Below are 20,044 nucleotides of genomic sequence, written 5' to 3'. Positions count from 1 at the left end.
ATGTTAGAATAATACATTGAATACACAGGATTCGGCCAGCCGCGACCAATTAGCGAAGAGTGGTTCAAATCCCGCGCCAATTCGCGGCCGCACTGCGCCTGTCGCTGATTGTTCGCGGCCGGCCATGTAGTATATAATAGCCCACGTAGTAAATAGCACAGCCACGTAGTATATAGCACAGCCATGAAGTATATAGCACAACCACGTAGTATATAGCACAGCCCACAGAGTATATAGCACAGCCCACAGAGCATATAGCACAGCCACGTAGTATCTAACACAGCCCACGGAGTATATAGCACAACCACGTAGTATATAGCACAGCCCAAAGAGTGTATAACAGCCCACATAGCATATAACACAGCCAAGTAGTTTATAACAGCCCACATAGCATATAACACAGCTCACGTAGTATATAACAGCCCACGCACGCAGTATATAACACAGCCCACGTAGTGTATAACACAGCCCACATAGTACATTGCACAGCCCACGTAGTACATTGCACAGCCCACACAGTATATTGCACAGCCCACATAGTATATTGCACAGCCCACGTAGTATATTGCACAGCCCACATAGTATATTGCACATCCCACGCAGTATATAGCACAGCCCACGTAGTATATAGCACAGCCCATGCAGTATATAGCACAGCCCACGCAGTATATAGCACAGCCCACGCAGTATATAGGACAGCCCACGTAGTATATTGCACAGCCCACGCAGTACATTGCACAGCCCACGTAGTACATTGCACAGCCCACGTAGTATATTGCACAGCCCACGCAGTATGTAGCAATGTGGCATCATATCCCTGTTAAAAAAAGAATTAAAATAAAAAATAGTTATATACTCACCTTCCGTTGGCCCCGGATCCAGGCGAAGCATTTACTGATGCTCCTTGCACGCTCCGGTCCCAAGAGTGCATCGCGGTCTCGCGAGATGATGACGTAGCGGTCTCACGAGACCGCTACGTCATCATCTCGCGAGACCGCCATGCATGGAGCGGTCACCGGGGCATCGCGAGGAGCAGGAAAGGCCGGTTCTGGATCTGAGGGGCCGACGGACGGTCAGTATATAACTATTTTTTAAATTATTTTTAACTTTAGATCTTGCCGCATAGGCAGCATCAATAGTAAAAAGTTGGTCACACAGGGTTAATAGCAGCGGTAACAGAGTGCGTTACCGGCGGCATAACGCGGTCCGTTACCGCTGCCATTAACCCTGTGTGAGCGCTGAGTGTAGGGTAGTATGGAGCGGGCAGTGACTGCGGGGAGTAAGGAGCGGCCATTTTGCCGCCGGACTGTGCCCGTCGCTGATTGGTTGTTGCCGTTTTGCCGCAACCAAACAGCGACTTGGATTTCCATGACAGACAGAGGCCGGGACCAATGAATATCCGTGACAGACAGACGGAAGTGACCCTTAGACAATTATGTAGTAGATTACTGTGTTTTCTTTTTTGAAATTATAATGTGTTTATATTCAGTGACTTGAAACAGTCATACCCTGTGAACTTTTCCACATTTTTTCACGTTACACCCATAAACTTACATTTATTTTATTGGGATTTTATGTGATATATCAACACGATGTAGCAAGTATTTGTGAAGTGAAAAGTAAATGATACATGGTTTCCTAAATATTTAAAAAAATATAAATCTGAAAATTGTGACATGCATTTGTATTTAGCCCACCTGAGTCAATACTTTGTAGGACCACCTTTAGCTGAAATAACTGCTGCAAGCATTTTGGAGTAGGTCTCTACCAGCTTTGCACATCTAGAAGCAAAATTTTTTGCCTATTCTTATTTGCAAACTACCACTAGCTCTTTCCTTGTCCCTAACACCAGGAGGCGCCCTAGCTTGCCCTGCTCCCCAGGATACTTCTGAAGGTGAAGATGCTGGGGCTTCCACCCTTGCCTTATCTCCTGAGTTAGCCCTCTGTCTGTTCTCTTCCCTCACCCAGGGAAGAGGGGCACTACTGTGCACCATAGTACACCAACCCCAGCAAACAAGACAACACAGACAAGGGTTAACAGAAAACTCCAGGCATACAAAATATTCACTCACATATAAAAGATGAATGCACGGGGGCGTGGAGGTAGGGGAATAAACCAGAATAGAGAAGGATAGGGAATTACCAAACATAGAAACCAAACAACAGTCACAGATAGCTCCTCCAACTCTCCTTCTCTTATGAAATGCTCTCCCTCTATTAGCCATGCAGCAAATGTTTGCTCTGAGAAGAATTTGTAACAGAGCCCAGATTATAAAGGCGAAAGGAGTGGCTAACCGAGCTCAGCCGTGAACACAGGAATTTCCAACATGGCCGATTAACCCCTGTTCAGCCAGAATAAACACATTTAAAATGAAGGAGAAGTGCTTCTTCTCAGCGCCGGACTAGGAGCAATCAGACGATGTAGTCTTCTGGCTCCACACTGTCGCGGTAACCGTGTGACAGATTGGATGGAGGCGCCTGTGAACAGCAATTTTCAAGTCTTTCCACAAATTCGCAATGGGATTTAGGTCTGAACTTTTACTGGGTCATTGAAAACACATAAATATGCTTTGATCTAAACCATTTCATTGTAGCTCTGGCAGTATGTTTAAGGTTGTCCTCATGGAATGCCCCAGTCTCAAATATTTTGCAGCCTCTAACAGTTTTCCACAAGTATTTTCTTGTATTTAGTTCCATGTATTTATTATTTTTTTCCATCCATGTTCCCAACAACTCTGACCAGCTTTCCTGTCCCCATTGAATAAAAGTATCCCCACAGCATGATGCTACCACCACCATGTTTGATCGTGGGGATGGTCTTTTCAGAGTGATGTTCGTTTTCTGCTACGCATAGGATTTTGCATTTAGCCCAAAGCAGTTTACTTTGGTCTCATCTGAACAGAGCACCTTATTTGAAATGACAGCTGTGTCCCCAACATGACTTTTTGCAAACTGCAAATGGGGCTTCTTATGGTTTGCTTTCCAAATTGTTTTTTTCTTGCCACTCTTTCATAAAGGACATATTTATGTAGTATACGATTAATAGTTGTCCTGTGGACAAATTCTCCCACATGAGCTGCGGATCTCTGCAGCTCCTCCATAGTGACCATGACTGCTTCTCTAGTTAGTTCTCTCCTTGCTTGGTTTGTCAGTTTAGGTAGATGGCCATATCTTGATAGGTTTGCAGTTGTCCCATACTCCTTCCATTTTTGGATGATAGATTAAACAGTGCTCTTTGAAATGCTCTGAGCCTGTGCAATTTTTTTTATAACCTCGCCCTGTTTACTGTTCTTCACAACTTCACTCCTGTCTGGTGTGTTCCTTGGTTTATCATTATGTTTGATGTCTAATGTTCTCAAACAAACCTTTGGTAGGTTTGCAGTTGCAGTTGTCCCACACTCCTTTCATTTTGGATGCTGGATTGAACAGTGCTCCATGAGATGTTTTGAGCTTGGGCTATTTTTTTTTATAACCTAGCCCTGCTTTAGGGCTGTCCCACACGTCCAGATAATTCCGGTACCGGAATAAATCAGTACCGGAGTTATCCGTGTCCGTGTGCCTGGGAACTCACGTAGGCCATACGTGCGGCACACGTGTGCCGCCCGTATGGCGAGTGGGTACCACACGGAGCGTGTGGTACCCACGCGTGTGGTACCCTGCATCGCGGATTCATATGTTCCCTGCAGCAGCGTTTGCTGCAGAGAAAATATGAAGAATAGTGTTTAAAATAAAGATCTATGTGTCTGCCGCCCTCCGACCCCCTGTGCGCCCCCCCGCTGTTCAGAAAATACTTACCCGCCTCCCTCGCTGCTTCCTGGTCTGGCCGCGGCTTCTAGTGTATGCGGTCACGTGGGGCCGATCATTTACAGTCATGAATATGTGGCTCCACCTCCCATAGGGGCGGAGCCGACTATTCATGATTGTAAATGATCGGCCCCACGTGACCGCATACAGTGGAAGCCGCGGGGCAGAGAGGAAGGAGTGACAGCCAACGTGGGAGCGGGTGAGTATTTTCTGAACAGCGGGGGGCCCCCCCGGGGGTGGGGGGGCGCACACTGGACACATAGATCTTTATTTTAAACACTATTATTCATATTTTCTCTGCAGCAAACGCTGCTGCAGGTAACATATGAATCGCGGCTTCAGCACCATGTGGGGGGGGACAGCGCTTACTGTAGCGCTGTCTCCTGCACTCACACGGACCCCAGACGGAGAACGTCCGTGTGAGGTCAGTGTTTTACACGGACCTATTGACTCTATTGGGTCCGTGTAATCCGTGCGCTCCCACGAACACTGACATGTCTCCGTGTTTGGCACACGGAGACACGGTCCACAAAAAATCAATGACATCTGAACAGATGCATTGATTTTTATGGGTCTACGTGTGTCAGTGTCTCCGGTACGTGAGGAAACTGTCACCTAACGTACCGGAGCCACTGACGTGTGAAACCGGCCTTACTCTTCTCCACAACTTTATCACTGACCAGTCTTGTGTATCCCTTGGTTTTCATTATGCTGTTTCATGAGTAATGTTCTCCAACAAACCTCTGATACTTTTAGAGAACAGCTGTAGTTTTACTAAGGATAAATTCACACAGGTGAACTCAATTTACTAATTATGTGACTTCTGGTATGTAATTAGTCACTCATAATTATGTCTAGGGATATTAGTTTACAGGGGAACGAATACAAATACACGTCACAATTTTTTTTAAATAATTAGAAACAATGTATAATTTCCTCTTCGCTTCACAATTACTTGCAACTTTGTGTTATAAATCATATGAAGTCCCAATAAAATGCATTTAAGTTTGTGGGTATAACGTGAAAAAATGTGGAAAAGTTCATGGGGTATGAATACTTTTCAAGGCACTGTATATATATATATATATATATATATATACTGTATATATATATATATATATATATATATATATATATATATATACACCGTATATATATATATACTGCTAAAACAAAATAAGGGGAACACTAAAATACCACATCCTAAATTCCACTGGATGAAATATTCCAGTTGCAAATCTTTATTTAGCAAATCAAAATTAATAGGCCATGGAGGTCTGGATTTGGAATGATGCTCAAAATCAAAGTGGAAAATCAAATTACAAGCTGATCCATCTTCAGTAGAAATGCCTCAAGACAAGGAAGTGATGCTCAGCAGTTTTTGGCATTCAGTGCCTGTATGACCTCCCTACAACGCATGGCATATTTCTGATGAGGCGGCCGATGGTCTCCTGAGGGATCTCCTCCCAGACCTGGATTAAAGCATCAGTGAACTCCTGGACAGTCTGTGGTGCAACGTGATGTTGGTGGATGGAACAAGGCATGATGTCCCAGATGTGCTTTATTGAATTCAGTTGAAGCATATGTAGATAACAATACACAGTGTCAGTATTGTAACGACACATGTGTTCGCATAAAGGGAGTAAGTCAGAAGGTTCAGTGAATTAGAGTGTGCGAAACCGATAAAGAAAAAAACGCACATAGAAGAACCGAGAGATAAAAAAAAACTGTACTTTATTAGATTATTGGATTAAAGGGAACCTGTCACCCCGTTTTTTCGGTATGAGATAAAAATACTGTTAAATAGGGCCTGAGCTGTGCATTACAATAGTGTAGTTTGTGGACCCCGATTCCCCACCTATGCTGCCGAAATACGTTACCAAAGTAGTCGTTTTCGCCTGTCAATCAGGCTGGTCAGGTCAAAAGGGCGTGGTGTCTTCCCCCAGATCTTGCGTAGCTTTCCGTTGGTGGCGTAGTGGTGTGCGCATGTCCAAGGTCCCAAATCCTGCACAGGGGTGTGAAAATAGCAGCGATGTCCGTTATTCCATTGGTGGTCGGTGGGCGCGGCCATCTTGCTTTGGCCGCGCGTGCACAGAAGCGGCGCTCTGCTGGCCGCGGCTTCAGGAAAATGGCCGCGGGCATCCGCGCGTGCGCAGATGGCTATCGCGGCGGCCATTTTCGTGAAGCAGAGTTCGCTCCTCATGTTCCTCCTTGCACAAAGGAGGTGGTAGCGGTCCTGTGGGCTGTTTTATTTGCACAACAGCAGGAGACATTGATTCACAATCAGTGTTGCTTCATAACTGAACAGGTTGATTTCACACATTTGTGATTGACTTGGAGTCACATTTTGTTATTTAAGTGTTCCTTTTATTTTTTTGGGCAGTGTATAGTATACTTTTGGTCTGTACTGTGTGTATATATATATATATATATATATATATATATAGATATATATATATATAGATATATATATATATATATGCAGCGCCCCCACCGCCGCAGGGCCGAGGGGTACCCGGAGCCGGGCCTCTGAGTCTCTGCTCTGGGGTTGTCACGGTGGCTAGGCCCGGTCCGTGACCCTGCTGCTGAGGGGCGCCCAATAAAAGGGATGACAGTTCGGTGTGTGGTGCAGGACACAATCAATCACAAGGACACAGGGGTGCAGTCTCTTTACCTCTTTACTGAAGGTCTCTGGGTCCTCAGTCCGGAATACGGTTCACCAGGCTGCGCAAGTCCGGCCGGTCCAATGGCACCTCCAGAGTTCTCTTTGCAGGTGGAAATCTGTGCCTTCCAGCTAGCGCTATGTGTTGTGGTCCTCCCCTGCTGTGCTTACGGGATAGTCCCCACAACTGTTGTGTCTGTTTCTCGTGTTCCCTCACAACTCGATTAGATGATGTTCTGCTAATCCTCCGTCCCTCCCTGATGTTACGGTTGGGACGCACCCGTATGACGGGTAGGCTCGGAGCTCTTCCAGGACCCTAGAGTCGCCCCTCTCCACAGGTTGCCCCCTATGTCTGCGTAGGTGATTTAGGTGAGTGTTATGACCCCAATGGCAGAGGGTCTCAGAAATATTTACTAAGTCTGCAAACACAAAAACTAGCTCATAGGGCAGTGGTAACTGGGCTGACCATATATCTAATCCTAGCACCACAAATAACAGCAGCCGGGGAACGTGCCTACGTTGATTCTAGACGTCTCGCGCCAGCCGGAGAACTAACTAACCCTAGAAGGGAAAAGAAAGACCTTTCTTGCCTCCAGAGAAAAGACCCCAAAAGTTGGATACAAGCCCCCAACAAATAATAACGGTGAGGTAAGAGGAAAAGACAAACGTAAGAATGAGCTAGGTATTTAGCAAAGAGAGGCCCACTAGCTAATAGCAGAATATAGTAAGATAACTTATATGGTCAGCAAAAACCCTATCAAAAATATCCACGCTGGAAATTCAAGAACCCCCGAACCGTCTAACGGCCCGGGGGGAGAACACCAGCCCCCTAGAGCTTCCAGCAAGGTCAGGAATCACATTTAGTACAAGCTGGACAAAAATGAGAGCAAGCAAATAACCCAAAAAACAAAGAAGCAGGACTTAGCTTAATTTAGCACGAACCGGGACCAGCAGATAGGAGCAAACAGAAAGGATCTGATTACAACGATGCCAGGCACTGGACTAAGGATCCAGGAAGTTTATATAGCAACACCCCTGGACTAACGGCCCAGGTGGGTGCAAACTGAGGGAAGAAACTCCCAGAGTAATATCACTAGTAACCACAAGAGGGAGCCAAAAAGTCTAATTCACAACAGGTGAGACAGCCCGCCTGTGACTGACTGTCCTGCCGTTGGTTTGAAGTATTGCCTGGAGCTCTATACTTCCTCGGCGTTCCGGCCACCGGTTGTTTGCTCCTCAGTAGGATGTTGCCTCGGTCTTACAGCACGACTCCTACTGGTATTCTCCTTATGCGTTGATCTCGTTTCTCACTCAGCACAATAAATCTCGCTTCTTATCCTTTCTTGGGGCACCGCCTCTATACTGAGCAGGCACGGTCCCGTAACGTTCTTTCTCGTTGCCAGGCCTCTGTCAGGATCCCACCCCTGACAGGGACCCTACCAAATCTTCCCCGGCAACACCCTCTGCCACAAGGTGTTGCCTGGTTCCAACCCAGTCAGCTTTCTCCTCTAACTTCCTGCCTGACCCCCAGTTTTACCAGTATGTGAGGAGTGGCCTAATGAATAGTACCCTTAGCTCCCCCTGGAGGCCCGGCTGTGAAATGTATTGGTGTCTGTGATACCTGGTCAGATGAACTCCTTCAGTGCCATCAGACGTACCATAGCCCCCCATAGTGGCGAAGCCACAGTACTGCAACGACCAGGACTCTGGGGCGCTGCATATATATATATATATATATATATATATATATATATATATATATATATATATATATATATATATAATGTATATACATTCACAGTATATATACTGTACATATGTTCACAGTTACACTCTGACTTGGCTGATATATTAATGTGGCGATCTGTAAGTCCTAAGTTAGCAGTTTTTCGAAAGAGGCCTCTAATGAATGACAGAAGCAAAGCTTAGCTTGTTAATGTTTATTTAAAGACTGTTTTACTGTTCACAAAGAGCAAAGGTGAATGAGTTGCTAGTATGATATTATTTATTGCACTTGCAGACAAAACTTGTTACAAAATGAAAACATTCCATGACTTATTCATTATTTTGTACAAATTAAACTACTAACACAGTCATATAGAGAACTTAGCCCCTATAAATTTTATACCTGTAGTGTGTATTTCACTACTTAGTTTTTAATAAAAAAAATGTTTTATTACATATGCTTGTAGACTGTGAGCCATCGCGGGCAGGGTCCTCTCTCCTCCTGTACCAGTTCTGACTTGTATTGTTCAAGATTATTGTATCTGTATTTATTATGTATACCCCTCCTCACATGTAAAGCGCCATGGAATAAATGGCGCTATAATAATAAATAATAATAATAATAATAATATGCTACTTAGCAGTCCTCAATGCAGCCTTGTTGTGTCCAAGGAATCAGTTCACCATTCTGCCCCCACAATGAGCATCCTCTGCTTGATTGACAGCATTCGCAGTGTAAGTGCTCGCACGCTTTCATTTGTCTGTCACAACATACAGAATCACACACTAAGTGGTCAATACAGGGCGGAATGAGGGCATGGCTGCACAGACACTGCAGAAGTCAAGCACACACAATGTCAGCAGGGGCGCGCTCTCATCCTTGTCTCCTCTGTAATGCATGCTTGCTGCACACAGGATCGCACAGTACTGGGAGGTTGCTTGCGCTCTTGTACTGTATGTCGGATATGCAAGTAGTTGAATTTGAGTTTTGGGGATGACATTTTTCAGAAAGACATTGAGGTGATGTTTCCTCATATCGACTAATGGGTACAGAAAGTGTTAAGAATCACAGAAAATTGTTAAATCGAGAGCCAATAAAGATGAACATGTAAGCACAGATCCACATAAAGCCCCCCACAGGCCGCCCTGAAGCACGAGAATCTCATTACCTGAAAACTACAAATGTAGATTAACCCCTTCACGCCGTACTAGTACCGCGCATGTCGTGTCTCCCCCTTTGATGTGGGCTCTGGTGGTCGACGCTCATAGCAAGTGAGCAATTCTGCTACATACAGGCAATCTGATCATCGCCTGTATGTAGCAGTGCTGATCAGGTTATGGCAGCTTCTAGTCTCCCATGGAGACTATTGACGTTATAATAGATGAATGTGGATAAAATCCGCGCTGCTGTGACAAATAATGGATCCAGATATAGTTGTAAGGTGTTCGGGTGGTTTATTCAACGCGTTTTGAAGCTCATGGCTTCTTCTTCAGGAAGTTTCCACACAAAGATATGACACATGGTACTGTTGCCTCGCTTATATACATACAAAATTCAAATAACGGCGCCAAGCAGTCTTCTGACATGTGACAGACAGTGTCAAAGTTCAAAAAAGCCGTATTACATTAAAATAAGCTGTTTTCAACATGAACGTAAATCGTTAATATCATGATTACAATTGATGAACAATTTGATACAATTTCAATCATTTTTCAGAGTCCAGGACGGAAGAAAAATAAAAAATAAAATGTGTGCGAAATGACGGGACAAGAAATTGTTTGGGGGTATAAACAATCCCCATTCTGCTCCCTCCACTATCCATGTCGCTACAAGAGAAGTTATTCCTGATGAATGAAATCGGCCAACACCCTTCTATATATAATTCATGTATATTTGCAATTGTTTATTAAATAATGTTTTAAAATGTTTTAATAAACAATTGCAAATATACATGAATTATATATAGAAGGGTGTTGGCCGATCAGAAGACTGCTTGGCGCCGTTATTTGAATTTTGTATGTATATCAGCGAGGCAACAGTACCATGTGTCATATCTTTGTGTGGAAACTTCCTGAAGAAGAAGCCATGAGCTTCGAAACGCGTTGAATAAACCACCCGAACACCTTACAACTATATCTGGATCTATTATTTGTCACAGCAGCGTGGATTTTATCCACATTCATCTATTATAACGTCTCTAAGAGGTCGCAGCGCCGACCTGTGGATCTGCAGCAGCTGACAAACTACACGCCTTTACTTTGTACCACCAGGTGAGCAGTTCTCTCATAATTGATTAGAAGCAATCCTGGGGATAAGACCCTATTTGCGCTTTTTTTGTCTCCTATTTTTCTATACTAATGGAGTCTATTGAAGCATGCCAAAAGAGAAAAAAAAATGTTTTAAAAAATATATATAAAAAAAATATATAAAAGTTCAAATCACTCCCCTTTCGCCTTATTCAAAATAAAACAATAAAAAAATCAAACATACACATATTTGGTATTGCCGCTTTCAAAATCACCCGATCTATCAAGCTATAAAAAGAATTAACGCGATCGCTAAACGGCGTAACGAGAAAAAAATGCAAAACGCTAGAATTAAATTTTTTTGCTCACCGCAACATTGCATTAAAATGTATTAACGGGCAATCAAAAGATGTGTCTGCCCCAAAATGGTATCACTAAAAATGTCATCTCGGCACGCAAAAAAATAAGCCCTCACCCAACCTGAGATCACAAAAAATGGAGACTCTAAGGGTCTCGGAAAATGAAGCAATTTTTTTTTTTTAACAAACTTTGGATTTTTTTTCACCACTTAAATAAAAAAGAACCTAGATGGTGTCTATGAACACATAATGACCTGGAGAATCATATCGGCAGGTCAGATTTAGCATTTGGAGAACTTGTGTAGCCAGTGGTTATATAATTCTTGTAAATATTATATTCTAAATATTGGATCTAATACAGTTAGGTCCATATATATTTGGACAGAGGCAACATTTTTCTAATTTTACTTATAGACATTGCCACAATTAATTTTAAACAAAACAATTCAAATGAAGTTGAAGTTCAGACTTTCAGCTTTCAGTTGAGGGTATCCACAATAAAATTGGATGAAGGGTTTAGGAGTTTCAGCTCCTTAACATGTGCCACCCTGTTTTTAAAGGGACCAAAAGTAATTGGACAATTGACTCCAAGGCTATTTCATGGACAGGTGTGGGCAATCCCTTCGTTATGTCATTCTCAATTAAGCAGATAAAAGGCCTGGAGTTGATTTGAGGTGTGGTGCTTGCATTTGTAAGGTTTTGCTGTGAAGTAAACATGCGGTCAAAGGAGCTCTCCATGCAGGTGAAACAAGCCATCCTTAAGCTGCGAAAACAGAAAAAACCCATCGGATAAATTGCTACAATATTAGGAGTGGCAAAATCTACAATTTGGTACATCCTGAGAAAGAAAGAAAGCACTGGTGAACTCATCAATGCAAAAAGATCTGGGCGCCCACGGAAGACAACAGTGGTGGATGATTGCAGAATAATCTCCATGGTGAAGAGAAACCCCTACACAACAGCCAACCAAGTGAACAACACTCTCCAGGAGGTCGGCGTATCAATATCCAAATCTACCATAAAGAGAAGACTGCATGAAAGTAAATACAGAGGGTTCACTGCACGGTGCAAGCCACTCATAAGCATCAAGAATGAAAAGGCTAGACTGGACTTTGCTATAAAACATCTAAAAAAGCCAGCACAGTTCTGGAAGAACATTCTTTGGACAGATGAAACCAAGATCAACCTCTACCAGAATGATGGAAAGAGAAAAGTATGGTGAAGGCGTGGTGCAGCTCATGATCCTAAGCATACCACATCATCTGTAAAACCCGGCGGAGGCAGTGTGATGGCTTGGGCATGCATGGCTGCCAGTGGCACTGGGTCACTAGTGTTTATTGATGATGTGACACAGGACAGAAGCAGCCGAATTAATTCTGAGGTATTCAGAGCCATACTGTGTGCTCAGATCCAGCCAAATGCAGCCAAACTGATTGGTCGTCGTTTCATACTACAGATGGACAATGACCCAAAACATAAAGCCAAAGCAACCCAGGAGTTTATTAAAGCAAAGAAGTGGAAAATTCTTGAATGGCCAAGTCAGTCACCTGATCTCAACCCAATTGAGCAGCATTTCACTTGTTAAAGACTAAACTTCAGACAGAAAGGCCCACAAACAAACAGCAACTGAAAACCACCGCAGTGAAGGCCTGGCAGACCATCAAAAAGGAGGAAACACAGCGTCTGGTGATGTTCATGAGTTCAAGACTTCAGGCAGTCATTGGCAACAAAGGGTTTTCAACCAAGTACTAAAAATTAACTAAAAATTAACATTTTATTTAAAATTATTGAATCTGTCCAATTACTTTTGGTCCCTTTAAAAACAGGGTGGTACATGTTAGGGAGCTGAAACTCCTAAACCCTTCATCCAATTTTAATGTGGATACCCTCAAATGAAAGCTGAAAGTCTGAACTTCAACTGCATCTGAATTGTTTTGTTTAAAATTCATTGTGGTAATGGCTATAACCAAAATTAGAAAAATGTTGTCTCTGTCCAAATATATATGGACCTAACTGTATGTATGTTCCCTTTGGGATGTTTTAGATGTTTTTAAAATTGTGTGTGGTTTTCTGGTTTGGAAATAAAAACTTTTGTATTTACTTAGATATTGTGGTGATCCTGACTCTGTGCATGTGTCACGTCTGCGGATACTCATCCGTCCGTCGCCTGCCTCCGGCGCGTCCCTTGCTGCTCCCCGTCTGTCTTCTCAGGGTTGCAGCGCGTCAACGCTTCGCGCATGCGCGGTCGCGTTTTCCCGCCACTAAGCCCTCTGGGAGGTCGTGACCCGCGTGCTCCGCCCCATCATGGCGGTGCCCATCAGGTATTTCTTCTCTGCATCAGCACTGGTAAGTCGCCTGGTTATCTTTCGCGGTTACGCTAGTTTTCCTGCTGGTGTACCTCCTTGTTCCCTGGCTCCCTTTCTCTGTCCGCTCTTCCTGTTTCAGCCGTACCAGCCCTGTCTCTCACCCGTGTCTGCCCCGTGTTTCAGCTGTACCAGCTCGGCGCCTCAGCCATACCTGCCCTGTGTCTCACCTGCGTCTGCCCCGTGTCTCAGCCATATCAGCTCTGCGTCTCAGCCGTACCTGCCCTGTGTCTTGCCGTGTCTACTCTGTGTCTCTCCCGTACCAGCCCTGTGTCTCTGTCATATCAGCTCCGTGTCTCTGCCGTGCAGGCTCAGTGTCTGTCACACCTGCCCTGTGTCCACTCGTGCCTACCAGTTCCGTTTATTCCTGCTAGTCATTACCTTTTTCTTTCCTCTCTTGCAGCATCGTGCCACCGCTCCGTCTCTGGTCCTCCTGGTCCCATCTACCTCCCATATTCCATAGTTTCTGTTTGTTCTCTGTTCTTGTGTTCCGCCTCCATACCCCAGTCTCTTCCCTCTCTTTATTTACCCTTAGTCGCCCATTTGGCTCCAGCCGTTGTGATTCCATCCCCCTAGGGCCAGCCCCTAACTCTCCCTGTATAGGGGGTGGTTCCATCAGGTCCGCTCGCCCTTGGGGGCTCTAGAACTATAAACCAGAGGGTCCACTTTCGGGTCTTTCCATTCGAGTCCTGATAGCATGTACTCTTTTCTTTGGTTTTGTTGATATATTCATGCCTTGCATGCAGTAAAGTGATCCCACCCTTACTAATTACTTCTATATTAGTTGATTGTGCCCACTTTAATTTATTTACATTTGGAGAACTTCGAAAAAAAAATCCAAAAAACAGTTGTGGAATTGCACTTTTTTTGCAATTTCACTGCACTTGGAATTTTTTTCCCATCCTGAAAAAAACAAGCCCTCACATGGCCATATTGATGGAAACGTCAAGAAGTTATGGCTCTGAGAAGAAGGGGAGCGAAAAACAGAAATGCAAAAACGAAAAAGGGCTCAGTCATGAAAGGGTTAAACAACAACCACAAGATGGATTTCATCAACCAAGGATTCATTTTAATCAGTATTAGGCTGCCGTCACACTAGCAGTATTTTTAAAATTCCAAAATTGTGCTGATGTAAAGCAGACATGTGGGAAATGTTACTTATTAAGTATTTTGTGTGACATATCTCTGTGATTTAAGGACATGAAAATTCAAATTTGGAAAATTACGAAATTTTCGCCAAATTTCCGTTTTTTTCACAAATAAACGCAAGTCATATCAAAGACATTTTACTACTATCATGAAGTACAATATGTCACTAGAAAACGTTCTCAGAATCACGGGGATCCATTGAAGTGTTCCAGAGTTATTACCTCATAAAGGAACAGTTGTCAGAATTGTAAAGATTGGCCCGGTCATTAACGTTCAAACCAACCTCTGACGGTAAAAGGGTTAATCATACCGCTCCTGTTATTCAGCTCCAACACAAAATAATACCCCCACTGTACAAACATACAGTATTATATCCCCACACAACTCCCCACATACTATATTTCCAGACATTTCCCCACTTTTTATGATGACCCCACACAGCTTCTCAAAAAGTATGATGTCCCAAAATTCCCCACCCTACCACCTACACTGTATGATGTCCGCAGAAAGCCCCACCACACAGTATGAAAGCCCCATCACAGCATGATATCCCCATACATCCCGTCAAACAGTATGATATCCTTGGAAAGCACCCCACACAGTATGATGCCCACACAGCCCCTCAAACAGTACAGTGTCCTAAAATGCCCCACACACTGTACTGTATGATGCCTTCACAGCCCCCCCACATAGTGTGATATCCCCAGACAGCCCCTCAAATAGTATGATGTCCCCTCACACAGTATAATGTTCTCACAAAGCCCCTTTCAAAGTATGATGTTCTCTCACAGAGTGTGATGTCCTCACATAGCTCCTTTGCACAGTATTATGTCTTTACACAGCCTCCTTAAGGCACAGTATTATGTCCCCTTCTCAGGCCACTTAGGGTACAGTATAACGACCCGACACAGGCCCTTCAGGGCACAGTTTAATGCCCCACATGGGCAACCCAGGGTACAATATGATGTTCTCACACAAGCCCCTTAGAGCACAGTAGGGCAACCCTATATAGGCACATGGTGTTCTCTTAGATGCACAGTCTCGGAGGGACGAAGTAGCTGATAGGTGTCTGTGTAAGAAGACATACCGGACCAGGGGTACCTTTTTCGTACCTGGGGAAGTTTGGTGCTCCGTCCTCTGAGAACCGTGACAGCGCAGGTCTGTTCTACTTGATCCCTGCTGCCACCTACAAAGACTGTGACCGGTGAAATGTATTTCGCCCATGGCTTCTTCTGCTCAAGGTACTTAATGCCATAGCTCTGTGAATAATGCGTGCGTGCCGCCTAAGGGATACCGAGTGACTTACATAGAACTTAACCCTTACTCACCCGCTTACTACTGCCAAGCTTTGTCAAGCCCCTACAGTGAGGGAGACTTCTCTTCTCTCGGTGACCCAGGACCCTGCACAAGATGTTGAGGACTCTTCTTCACTGCCAGGAACCAGATCATCAACACCTGCAGGTCTACACCGGACCCTCCGCGTGCTGACCATGTCGGCACAACCGTGTACATCAAGGACTCTGCACGCAGGAAGCTGTCTGGCTGATAAGTTTACTCTTAATGAACAGTCGTTATGTCCTTTTGCCCTCATTGCTTCCCCCAGCACACTGATTGTGCTACTATCTCTTGCTTTTCCCTCTCCCTGTGTGGAGTATACCCCTGTTACAGTAAAGTTAATTTTAACCCTTGCTCTGCCTCTTGTCCGTTACTGCATCCCGCAACCTGCTCACATCTGTTCCATCATTGTACTCTTGATGATGCAGATACTGGCATAAATGAGACGCTGGGTGAGGTGGTGACTACAGGATGCCACAGTTTCCGGCCCTTTGACTGACCTAGTCCGTGGACCGCACTGAAACTGACAAAGGCATGCGTGTGGCCTGTGGGCGGCACTTTGCCCTTGTCTGCCCTAGAGTCTTTCTATTGGATATAGCTACCGTGACAAAAACAATTAGTAAATAAAGTAATGGGGTCTATGTATTATTATTAGGTGGCTCTTTTGTGCCAGTTTTTTTAAATATTTTTTTGATGTATAACATGAAATTATATTATTTTTTTACAGGGTCTGGAGATGATACAAGGTCATGGGGACCTCCTTTTGTGGGAACTGAAAGTGCTTATTTTCTTAGTGTGAACAGAAATAAGAAGGTATACATAGAACTGTTTTAAAACTACAATTCCAACCACTATATGGTTGCCCGTCAACAGTAGGTTTGCGTTCTTTGAAGAGGCAAACTTCTTGTTCACTTTCACTTTATATATGACATCCTTTTTGATATCTATGGCACCCATCAACATTAATTCTTATTTCCCTTCAGTGTAGTAATGATGTGCTTTATGTACACACTCACTGTTTTTGTATAGAGATATCAGCTATAGTGGATAAAAAAGTGTACACACCCCTGTTAATGTGGCAGGTTTTTGTCATATATAAAAAAGCACACAAATAAAAGTACTTTCAGAACTTTTTCTACCTTGACTGTTACCCATATGCTGTACAAATCCATTGAGAAACAAACTGAAATAATTTTTAGTGGAGAAATCAAAGTAACAAAACTAAAATAATGTGGTTTCATAAGTGTGAATACCCTCCTGCAACTGGGAATGTGTTTAGAATTAGCCAATCACAATTAAACACATGTTAAATAGTAGTCAATGCACATCTGCCATCATTTACAGTGCTTTTGATTAACGTCACATACAGTTGTCCTGTTCTAGTAGGATTTTCTTGACATTCTGTAAGTTGCATTGTAGAGCAGAAGCCATGGCACAGCTTAGAACACACCAAAGGTATCTCATTGTTGAAAGATAACAGTCAGCAAAAGGGTACATACGATACCAGGCATTAGATATATCATAGAGTACAGTCTACAGTACACTAGGATACAGTATCCTAGATGTGGCCTAAATTTGTCAGTGACATAACCTAGAGCTGGATGTCCCACAAAAAATTATGACAAGACAAAAAGAAAATTTGTCCAGGAATCTGCTAAGTGGCCCACAACAGCATCAAATAGTTGCAGAAATTTCTGGCAAATAATGGCTGTTTACTGCATATGACAGCAATCTCCCATATTCTCCATATATCTTGCTTGTGGGGTAGGGTAGGTCTGAGTTCATGAGATGTTCGTTTGAGATGGGCGGCCTGTGGGGGGGGGGGGGACTCAATGATTAGGTATTAATAATACAGCTTCTGATAGGTTATTGATCCATCACGGACCGGCCCCCTAGTTTACATAATGAATATACTGTATGTACATACTGCTAAAAAAAAACCTATCACAGGCAGGCGCCAGCCGTGGCCCCCTCGCTGCAGCATAATCGCATGTTCACTGTGTTGTTAATAAATGTGCTTGAGGTTATCCTGTTTCCTGAGGAGTATAAAAAAAAAAAATTTAAATGGCGCCTGCAGCACCTGTGCAGTAGCAGCAATAGGTGTATATAGATGTGATCTGATAGCTGCTACTGCACAGGCGCCGGCGGCACCGTCTTGGAGGAGGATTTTTTTTTCTTCTCTAGCAAGATGGCGCCGCTGGCGCCTATGCAGTAGCAGCTATCGAATCACCTCTATATACACTGATAGCTGCTACTGTGCAGGCGTGGTGGGCGCCATTTTAAAATGTTTTTTTTTATACACCTCAGGAAAACCTCAAGCACATTTATTATTTTTATTATTAACACAGTAAGCATGCGATTATGCTGCAGTGCAGGTGCCACGGCTGACACCCCGCAGGCCCCCCCGGAGCACGAGAATATCATTAACTCAAAACTGAGAATAAACAACAACCACAAGACGAATTTCATCACCCAGGTATCATTGTAATCACTACAACGGCGCCGACCTGACACTGCGTGTAGGTTACTGTGCACAATCCTACTGACAGGTTACCTTTAAATAAACCATTATGAAATGTCATCTTACAGCATTCTGAGCTAACAGAGTGCTGTCAATCAATTGTGGTAATGGAGGGGGGCTACAAAATGTGAGCAGTATGTCAGTGGGCACATATAATGCTTAACAATGTTGTCTCATGACTAGAGATGAGCGAATTTAATCGGGTCAGGGCTGACTCGGCAAGCTATAGCGCTTACCAAATAATCTGCAGAGGGAACCCGGCTTCCTGGATTGCGCCGGCTAATCAGCTGTTCGGCTCCGCAGCTACATGTGTCGCGGTTGTGTGACAGTCACAACACATGCATGGAGAACACAACAAACAGGCTCTCCATGCTGCAGATTTCAATTTGTTTCAAGTCTGCAAGGAAAAAATAAGCAGCATGTGCATGAGATTTCAGACATTTCATTCACTTTGTAAAATTCATATAAAACAATACATTTTCTCCGTAACAAAAACACGTGGAAATAACGCAATGTGTATTCATACACTAAAAGAATTTTGTATGTTTCATTCATTTGCTTTCTGTTTTATTTTGGCAGAGTATAGCTATCAATATGAAAGATCCCAAAGGAACCAAAATTATTAAACAGGTAAATTAAGGCATTATTAGAATGGTGATTATTAGTATATTTTGTTAACTTAAATTTGATTCTTTTGAAATAAATAATATATTTGTCTAATAAACGGTTTATATGGGACTTTATTAGAAGCAAAAAAAATGTACCTTTTGGCTAGGTTCACATTGCGTTAGGGCGATCCGTTTAATGGATCCGTTACTTAGCGGCACTAACACAATGTAATGGATCCGTTAATGCACCCATAGACTTACATTATCATAACGTATGTCAAAATCGGCATGCGTTAGCGATGATGCGTTACTTTGTGACGCACCCTCGAACGCGGTTTACCGCGTTTTTCTATTCGCCACGACAGCACCCACTAGAGAGAGGGGATCCGCCCCTAGGAACAGGAAACCTACAGAGAGATAAAAGGGGCGCCCCCCCCTCGCTCCTCAGTTGGTTTCCTGTTCCTAGACCCTCAGAGAGAATCTCTGCAAGTTAAAGAAAAGGAAAGCTCGCCTGGACTGCCGCCTGTACGTCTCTGCTGAGCGGCAGGGGCTCCAGAGCGAGTATCAGAGACGGGGGAATGTTCCTGCTGGCTCCCTCCTCTTCTGACCGCATCAGGATGGATGTTTCATAGGCAACAGTCTCCCTGCTGGGAGAAGGTTGTAGCGCTCCACCGCATGTTGCAGGATTTCCCTTCGGCAATAAGCCGGTAAGTGGCTACTGTATGGGGGCTGTAAGGCTTACCCCTCGGTATGATTCCGTTGGCGCCAGCATTGTCTCCGGTGCAGGATAGCGATGGCTGCGTCAGACACCTTCCTCCTCAATGGCGGTGGATTCGACCACATGGAAGGGGACGTGCGCACATGTGCAGTATGGTCGGCTTCCCGGAAGTAGTTCCTTGAACTTCCGGGGGCGCGGGGTCAGACTGGTGTTTTCTGTATGGACACCATTGTATGCAGATGCGGTGGACATGATGTCTGAGGCCCCCTATTGGACAGGTAAAAAAAAAAAAAAGAAGTTAATGAGGGGTGTGTTCTTTCAGACCTACACTATATAAGGCAGACTGAGACACTAAGCTATGCGCAACATGTCGTCTCAGGAGGATATCGAGCGCCCACTGGAGGAGTTAATCCTGCCTAGTGGTGATGCCGGAAAGAAAGCCAATGGACACTCGAAAGTGAGTGACTCCCCTGACAAGTCAGCAAAAAAGGCATCTCGTTCTACAACTCAGGCCGATCTGACAACCCGGCAGCCGGTATATAATTTTATTTCC

At 44.0% G+C, this 20,044-nt stretch overlaps 1 protein-coding gene across 4 annotated transcripts in view; it reads left to right on the top strand.

The window, feature by feature from the left end:
- The window catches only part of SUGCT (succinyl-CoA:glutarate-CoA transferase), a 1,711,098-nt gene that overhangs the window by 48,759 nt on the left and 1,642,295 nt on the right, over positions 1-20,044 (top strand). For all 4 annotated transcript variants that reach the window (XM_077269202.1, XM_077269201.1, XM_077269204.1 and 1 more), the window contains exons 4-5: positions 16,372-16,457; positions 18,745-18,795. In XM_077269202.1, the coding sequence (XP_077125317.1) occupies positions 16,372-16,457; positions 18,745-18,795 (137 nt within the window). The remainder of the gene's footprint in view (positions 1-16,371; positions 16,458-18,744; positions 18,796-20,044) is intronic.

This window comes from Ranitomeya variabilis, chromosome 6, assembly GCF_051348905.1.
Source record: "Ranitomeya variabilis isolate aRanVar5 chromosome 6, aRanVar5.hap1, whole genome shotgun sequence".
NCBI classification, from domain to species: domain Eukaryota; kingdom Metazoa; phylum Chordata; class Amphibia; order Anura; family Dendrobatidae; genus Ranitomeya; species Ranitomeya variabilis.
This window is presented reverse-complemented; position numbering and strand designations above follow the sequence as displayed.